A 9228-nucleotide genomic window follows, 5' to 3' on the forward strand; every position below is an offset into this window, starting at 1 on the left:
TGTGCTCAGACAATATAGGGATACATTGTAGATCGCAATGCATGCATATATTTTTTAATCGTACATTAATTTCTTTCAAAATTTAAAGAATTTTATGTATTATACAGTATAATATTTAATTTTATTTTAGAGATTTAAATCAGCATTGAATATTATACAGCTGTTAAACATAACTTACACACATTTCCCCTTATTACGTCACTGGTCGAAATTACGCCGCGTCCTTAAAAACAGTAGGGGTAATTTCGACCAAATTCAAACGGACGTTTCTTGTGCTTTTTGAGAAAAATCCAAGATATAAATGTGAAATTCAGCTACTTATAACACTCCAAGAAAATAATAAAACAATTTCAATTTAATTCGAACTGTTACAATGTTGAGCATGGTCTAACTCAAAAAGAGGTCATACGAGTTATCTCTCTTGTTTTTAGTTGATCACATCAAGCGCACTGAAGACGGACTTCCGAGTGTCAAACTGGAGGGATAAAAAATAGTGAAAAAAATAGTTATACCTCTGACCAAACCATTTTTGCGATGAGAAATTATACTAGGAAATCCAATTTTAGGAATAGTTTACTTTAAAACCGAATTGTCTCAACAATGCCGTAAATCATTGTGCAGTGTTGTGCTTGTGTGGTCGAAATTGAACCGTGGTCGAAATTACCCGCGAATTAAAATATTACTTCGACAGTCAGGCGTCAGTAGGGCTATTATGACGTCATTTGCAAATCACGTCACCTTATGCAGAAGCAGATGCATTTGTAATAATGTCACAGTGTCTGTACACATATTTTAGTGATTAACACATTTTTTCTTAGATTTTCACTCAAATATAGCACAAGTACTTAAGGCTGACCACCGACATGACGCATTTTACTTAATGTTGCCATTACGCATGCCCCAAAATTTAATTCGAATTAGCTTCGCTTAGCGTTCACACGGAGCTAATGCGAATTAATTTAATGCGCAGTAAATTAATTCGAATTAAACTAATTCGCATTAAATTCTCCGTGTGAACGCTAAGCGAAGCTAATTCGCAGTAAACTTACGTTTAATTCGAATTAAACTCTCCGTGTGAACAGGGCACAAGAAAGAGACACCATTTAATTAATTAAACAGGTTCTTCCACAAGTACCCCAATCATGTGCTTTGGAATAATTTTAATCGACATGGGTTGATACAGATTTTTGATAAGAAGGGGGGGGGTCTTAAGGCCCCCAGACAGCCCCAGTTTTTAAAATTACATTGGATTTATAAACATCATGTTAAAATCTGGTGTAAAGAAGTTCTATATACATGTACTCGCATTCACTGCAATACTTAATAAACATTGGAATAGAATTTTTAAACCCACTTATTGTCCCCCGCTTTCGCGAAAGCGAGGGGACATTAAATATCATCGTCTGTTGACCAATCTGTAGTTCTGTCGGTCAGTCACAAAAACTTTGGTCATATTTTTGAATGAGAAAGGATGGGGTTTTCATATTATTATATATGTGACGAGACCTTTCTAAATAACTTATGATTTTGACCCCGTGAACCCGAAGTTTGACCTAACATTAATCAAAGGCCTGAAGGGCCTGCGAGTTGACTCGCTCGAGTTAATTGAGCTATTTTCATACAATTGGACACCATACCTTATATTCAGTTTATTTTGCATCGTACAAGATTTTATAAATATGACTCCATGTTCAGTTTTAAAAAAGTGTAAATTACTTTTCCTTAATTTATATATACAGGTTGGCACTAATAGCCTTCCGTACATATTATTGTGAAAAGCAGCACTGCAAACCTAGATTCTATAAAGAATTTAAAGTATAAGCTTTCCTAAACTCGTCTGACGTGGTTTGCTTAAATTTAAAAAGCGGAAAGAAAATAATAAATTATGTTATATAATTTCTTTCGTTTGATAATATATATCTTGAAGAGACCATGCGTAATCAATGCGTAGTATTGTACATACAATTATGTACAAAGAACATTTAATTACATTGAATTAACTCCAGGATCATGAAACAAACTACGACAAGTGAAATTTTTAATCGCCGATAAAATATTTATTAAAAATGGAATGTATTTCTTCATTTGCACATAACAACATCTCTGTGAAATAATATTTGAAAAAAATATTCTTTACCCTAAGCCTAACCCGTCTGGTCTGCTTGATTTTTGCAACATTTTATCAAAAAAATAAAGATTTTGATCGACTTATAGGCTTAAGTTGTTTCAAGATCCCGGGTCAGTATTTTTCAAGTAATGTTTTTAATGTTAAATGACCTACCTAACAAACAAAATAAAATGAAGGTTGTTAATGATGAAATCATTGGGAAGATATTTGATCACTTAATGGAACTCCTAACCCTGGCAATAACAATCTTGGCAGAGCGTTACACATGCTGACCATTCCCCTGCTGTTCTTGAAAGCTTTCATTGCTTCTCAAACCATTTGATGTACGATATGACTGTTACGTAATTGATTGATGCATTAGGGATTAGAAACAGGAAGATGCAAACTAATTTACAATGTAAAGGTGTTGTCTAATAATCGTTGGATAGGAGTGAAGTATAGCCCTAACACTTCACAAACATAAAAATCTTTTTACACAAAAGAGTATTTAAAGCAAACTTAAAAAAACATTTTTTCTGTTTTCACTGCATTTTACTCAGGCACTGTATTATCAGTTTTTAGAATACTTAGAGCAGGGCAACAAAGAAAAATATTTGACCTCATGCCTGATGTTTAGGTACTATTAATTCAATGTCAAGGTATAATTTTACAGAATGACTGCATATATAAGTCCTGGTTAAATCTAGTGCTGTCTGACGCCGTGACGTCAGACAATAAACACACTAGCTGCAGTGGTCAGTGTTATGGAGTAATTAGTTTAAAGATTCTCACAGCAAATCTGGATTCTAAAAATAGATTTTTATGTACACTAGCTGCAGCTAAAGAGAGTAGCAGGTGTTTGTGTTAGGGAGTATTCTGTCAATTATACATAAACTTCAGATGGAAAGATTAGATCCGCCTAACATGCTTGAACATTTATTCATACGCAGTAATTGTACAGGTACAGATATTTAGTTAAAAAATTCTTTAAAAGCATGAGGACATAAATTAGGTAACAATATGAAATTTTATACAATTGTATTTCCTATGTGTATATAATCTGCATTCAAAGAAAAGCATTTTTTGCTGGAACTATTTTATCTGGCGTATCGATCACCTTGATGAATGTGTTCAAAAAATTACAGCTCTGAAACGCTGGTGTTAACAGGGAGTAGCTCGCTACGCGAGCCAACTCATAAAAAAAAATAAAGATAAGGAGCCTACCGGGTAATTTGAATTGGCCATGCCGCAAGTTTTGAATAAGATTAAGGCTTTCATATAAAACATGTTTATTACCTGTTACAAGACCTTTCTGAATACACTATGATTTTTCACTTCATAACCTTGAAGTTTGACCTACTTTTCAAAAACTTGCACCTGGCTTTCATATTAAACCTGTGTATTGCTTGTGACAAGACCTTTCTAAATAAATATACATGTACTTTGATTTTTGACACAGGGACCTTGACCTACTTTTTAAAAACTTAAACATTACTTTGAATTGGGCATAACCTTTCACTGAAAAGAGATAGGTTTTTCATATTAAACGTGTATTACATGGTTTTGTTGTGAAATTAGTGAATTAATAAATTTGTAATACTTTGAAATATATGGTGAAAAATCTCGAAACAGCACACATTTTTGTGCGCAATAAAAATGTATTCTATGGGTGGCACTGTAGCTCTGTTCAAAAGGTCCGGATGTTGTGCATCAATTGAACTTTTTTTGAACACAAAGGTAGAGAAGCCATCTTGATAAAATTAGTCTCCAAATCGCAATTCCTATCAGTACAATTAAAATTTCAAATGAATTCACGCCCACTGCAATGAAAATCATTCATCCTGAGCAAAATTCTAATCTCTGTTCTCAGATAAAAACAGCAAGACATTTTCTTTTCAATTTTTTTTAATTTCTATTTTCCTTGTGGACACAGTCTCTACTCCTGCAAAAGAAAAGACAGAGAATGAAAGTCAAAAGTCACATTTTCAGTTCTAAAAATCATAACATCTACATGTATGAACAGCATTGCATCCACAACATTAGTTACCACTTTTTTCATTGAAGTCTTAAAATGAACAGGGAAAAAATTGCTCAATATGAAGAGGGGTGTTAGGACTTTTTTTTAAAAAGATATTTTTTTTTTTATAAAGAGGAGAACTTACATCTGGTACTTCGATCTCGCCCGAGTTGATTTTATCAATGATATCGTGAGGTGGACACCTCTCAACAGAGCATCCAACGGACTGTGCAGTACCTATAAAGATTGACAAAAAATGTCTGAGGAACCAATTCAAAAACCTTATCTTCCGCCACTGTAGAAACATCGTTTTTTCAATTTTACATACCATTCAAAAATCTAGCTGAACAGCGTTTTCAATGAATAGTCATAAGCAAGAAAACAAATTTGATTGATTTTAATTCCACTTTCAGAACCCCTGGATGATTTACCTAAGATTTCTTTACAGGTACCAGCAAGTGATTTAGCCATACTTCTCGGACGCATCTGACGTGCAATACCGATGATGTCATCCATGCTCAGGTTTCCACTGTGTTTCACTGTGAAAGCAGAGAGAATCATCCACATTCATTTATGACTGATATTACACACAGTAAACATTTTCAATGTCACCTCCGTATTAAAATGAAAATGGACTTAACAAACTTTACCATTTTTGCCAAAAGATTTTTATTATGCTTAATTTAGCAGACTGAAATATCTGGAAAGCTAAAACAAATTATTTACTTTGTAAAATTTGAGAATGGGTCCTAATTATACTTCACTCAACAAAAATAAAAAGAGTTGAGCAGTCTTACCATGTTTGACCTTCTTCCTGTCTCTGGGTGGCTCCTTCAGAGATTTGATGATGAGGGAGGAGGCGCTGGGCACCACCTCGACCTTGGCCTGTCGATTCTGTACCACTAACTTCACCGTTATCTTCAGTCCTTTCCAGTCTGTTGTTCCTTTGGCAATGTCATCACCAATTTTCTTTGGGGACTAAAATTTAATGAATATATAAAAATTACAAAGAATCATGTTTTGATTATAGTAACACACGCTTGAATATACACATAATTCGTTATATGTTTTCTCAATTGTGGTCAGGCTCTCTTTGTCCAGTTAAAGCAAAGTTCTGTTTAATTCTAAAATGTCAAGAGGCCCATGGGCCACATCGCTCACCTGAGTAACTTGGGTGAAGCAGTTCTTTACCAGATTCCCCCTCTTGCTATACCTATCATGCCCCACTACCCCCTACCCTTTTATGATTCTAAAACTTTAGAATCTACACTACCCAAGGATGCTTCCATATATGTTTCAGCTTTCCTGGCTCAGTGGTTCTTGAGAAGAATATTCTTAAAGATTTGTTCTATATATTACTATGTAAAACATGGATTCCCTATTGTGGCCCCGCCTTACCCCCCAGGGGTCATGATTTTAACAATTTAATATCTGCACTACCCAAGGATGCTTCCACATAAGTTTCAGCTTTCCTGGCCAAGTGGTTCTTGAGAAGAAGATTTTTTAGTGACCCCACCCTATTTTTGTCTTTTCTTGATTATCTCCCCTTGTAAGGGGACTTGGCCTTTCATTTTAACAATTTAAACTCCCCTTCACCCAAGGATGCTTTGTACCAAGTTTGGTTAAAATTGGCCCATTGGTTCTTGAGAAGAAGTCGAAAATGTGAAAAGTTTACAGACAGACGGACAGACGACGGACAAAATGTGATCAGACAAGCTCACTTGAGCCTTTGGCTCAGGTGAGCTAATAAAAGTTGATCTTTACATAATTCTACAAAATATTTTCACAATTCCTAACATCAAGAGATAGTTTACATTCATTAATAACATGAACAGCTAGCTATTTATATATGTTATTTTCGGATTTACAAAACGTTGGGAATCTTTTATATTTCTTACAGTTATGCAATTAAAACCAAACTTTTATAGTAATTTTACTATTAACTCACCAGACCCAAGGGACCAATCTTAGGAGCCAGGGAGGAGGTAGCTGGAACTTCTCCACCGACTGCCTTCACGTAGACTGAATGACAGAAAAAAGAACATTTATTTCTCATGATACCTACTGCCTTCACGTACACTGAATGACAAAGTAAAAAAAATTACCTCTCATGACATTCATTGGCAACAATTCCCAATACATACAGAGTACACAAATTCACGCTTAAATACAATGTCATTTACTACAGTCTACTTGTCCAAACTTTTTGATTCCTCTCACTCAGACTCTATTGCCAATGTGGCGGTCAGATGGGTTCGATCGCCGGTGGCCAGATAGCTCAGTTGGTAGAGCACCTGACCGGAGTTTCAGGGGGCCCGGGTTCGAATCCCGGTCTGGTCCGCTGCGTGCCATGCCCTGGAATTGACAGGTGAGAGACCTGCCAGGGATGAGCCTGGGTTCGGGTCTTTGGAGGGCCAAAGACCTTTAAGGAGGGAGAAATGTGGCGGTCAGCCGGGTTCGATCGCCTGTGGCCAGATAGCTCAGTTGGTAGAGCACCTGACCGGAGTTTCAGGGGGCCCGGATTCGAATCCAGGTCTGGTCCGCTGCATTTTTTCCTCTCCCGTTACACAGAGTTCTTGAAATCTTTTTTTCACTGTCAGTCATTTGGACTGACTGCCATGGGAAGTTTGTCAGTCCAGAGAAATTTATATCGGTCCAAAAAAAAATTCAATAAAAAGATGAAAACTGTATTTGAATTTTATTATGAATTATCAATACATTTTGCACCCTGCGTCAATACACACTGCACACTTCATGCCGATTTGATCATTGTATAACAATTTTTGTTGAATTCTTCTTAAGTTTTTAATCTAGTTCAATATTCTCGCCTGGCTTACCCTAGCGCCGTCAAAAGACTTCAACAGTTAATCAATCATAGTTTGCAACTTGCGTTCATCAAAGAAGCCATTACGAGATACTGAAAAGCGTTTAACAGATTACGATTGGTCGGTTATATGGAATTCTTACGAAATTTAGTCAGATTTTCACAAGTTGCTATTTCAACATCTACCGGTCATTTGGACTGACACAGAACGTAAAGTTATCAGTCCTTGGTTGCTTTTATCGGTCCTGCTGACAAGACCGAAAGATTTCAAGAACTATGCGTTACACCAATATTGGTTGATTACCCATTACATGACTATATTCATTTCATAGATCATACCCAGTAACTTCATTGCTTTGGTTTGGCTGAGGAAAGATAAATTTACACTACTAGTTGCTTTTTGACATTTACCTTATTGCCTTACAGCAATAGCTTAAGCACTCTGACTGTATAAAGTTGTTAAGTGTAGAGTTAGGAGTAAAGCTCTCCTTCTGTTCATAATTCATAACAATAATCTGATTTTCGTCCCTTGGTTTGGTAAAACAAAACAAGATCCAACTCAGATATAATTTCAACATGTTTAACGACAACAATGTATACAAACCTGATCACTCTGTCTACATCAGTCATCACAGACTGCTAAATATACCATCACGTCGAGTACACGACGATACTGGAAGGGAACATGTTGAAAAGGGGGGTCTATTCAATAGCGAAGTTTTTCAACATGTAATATTATCTTACCAATCATAATAGCGGTTGGATCAAATTTGGGACCCATCTTTGTTTTATCTTTTTACTTTTACAAATATCTAGATGACAGTTATGGTGTTGGATGAGCCCAGCTGGACACGACCAATCGCAAGTTGCACCACACCGTCGAAAAGGTATGGGGGAAAAGGAAGTTGGCATGTTTACTTCCGTTTGAAATTCTAAAACAGGGAACCAATTTAGGCGGCAAATTTAAAATCAGGAAAATTCTGTTTCATGTACAAAATTACATTATATTATTTTATGGGTCATAATTCTAAATATTTATTTACATAATTTTCAGCATCCTATTCTCTTTTATTCAATCAGCATATGTACTTATAATTATGTCATATATTCATTGACGACCCTGAATTAAAAAAAAAGGGGGGGGGGCACCTGTTTGGATTCGAAGTTATGCCTATGCAAGCTCTTCACGGAAAGGTTTTTTCTCTTACTTACTTCAGCTGTAATTAAGGGAAGAAAACACGCCTAAATATTTATTTAGTAACCTATTGTATATATATTTGGTTTACAAAAGACTCCCCCTTTTTTCCCTCTAAATCCACCATTAAAATTGATTGAAAATTGATCAGTTCAAACATTTTTCGAACATTTTATTCAATGTCACTAAAACTAAAAATCTATTCAAAGGCGGACGGTGTGCCCCCCCCCTACGTTTGTTTTTGTATGTAAAATTTATATGTACTAAAATCAAGGAAAAACATATCGTATTTGTAAGAACTTGTCAGCTTCCGGGGCCTTCGCCCCTGCCCCTCATAAAAAGGACCTTGCCTTAGACCCACTGGGGGCTTCAGTACAGCCAACTGACACTCTGTCTTCTACTGCGCCCCTGCGCACTTTGAAAAAAATTTCAAAGTGCGTTAAATTTGGGACACACTCAACGCACTTTGAAATTTTTTTTAAAAGTGCGTTAAGAGTGTACGTAAACTTCTTTACCATGTGAACATTTAACGCACCTTGAAAAAAAATCTGTATAAAACAAATATTCTAGACTTAGATTTTAGTAATTGAGAGAATAAATTTTTAGTAATTATATCTTTCGAAAAACGTTTTAATTTACATGCATTGATTTACCTTCATTGAGAACAAGGAGAAGATATAGAAGGTCTCTCAGCCAAACTCTTTTTTATTCTTATACATATAGCCGTCGGTACACTGAAAGAAAAACCTAGTGAATTTAACTAGTGTGTTTCGTAAAGCGTTTCGTGATTAGTAAACTTTCAGTTTACTGGTTAAGATAGTGAGTTGTGGAGCGGGGGTCGTATAGATACTTAGATACCTAGTGAAAGTTACTCATCAATTCTAAATTTACTAATCTTATCTAGTAAATATACCAATATCTGGTAAAACTACTATTAAGGTAGTGATTGTATGGACAGTGAATCTACTAGTTTTCTTCGTGACATTAACTATAGTTATTTTTTTACAGTGTAGCATATTGAAAGTGTCACTCCAAGGTAAGCCCCATTTTTTAATGTGTACATTATGTATATCTTTGCAGAACAT

At 35.5% G+C, this 9228-nt stretch overlaps 1 protein-coding gene across 1 annotated transcript; it reads right to left on the reverse strand.

Annotated features, from left to right (window-relative positions):
• Positions 1–3994: 3994 nt before the first annotated feature.
• On the reverse strand, positions 3995–7856 carry LOC134283578 (large ribosomal subunit protein uL11-like). The gene is made up of 6 exons (XM_062766096.1): positions 7693–7856; positions 6073–6146; positions 4922–5102; positions 4556–4663; positions 4270–4361; positions 3995–4049 (listed from the first exon to the last, which is right to left on the reverse strand). Exons 1-6 carry the CDS (start codon positions 7727–7729, stop codon positions 4044–4046), a joined length of 498 nt encoding a protein of 165 aa, XP_062622080.1. The 5' UTR covers positions 7730–7856; the 3' UTR covers positions 3995–4043.
• Between the last annotated feature and the right edge of the window lie 1372 nt (positions 7857–9228).

This window comes from Saccostrea cucullata, unplaced genomic scaffold (assembly GCF_032062105.1).
Source record: "Saccostrea cucullata isolate Sc308-1 unplaced genomic scaffold, CSIRO_AGI_Scuc_v1 ctg10016, whole genome shotgun sequence".
Lineage (NCBI taxonomy): Eukaryota > Metazoa > Mollusca > Bivalvia > Ostreida > Ostreidae > Saccostrea > Saccostrea cuccullata.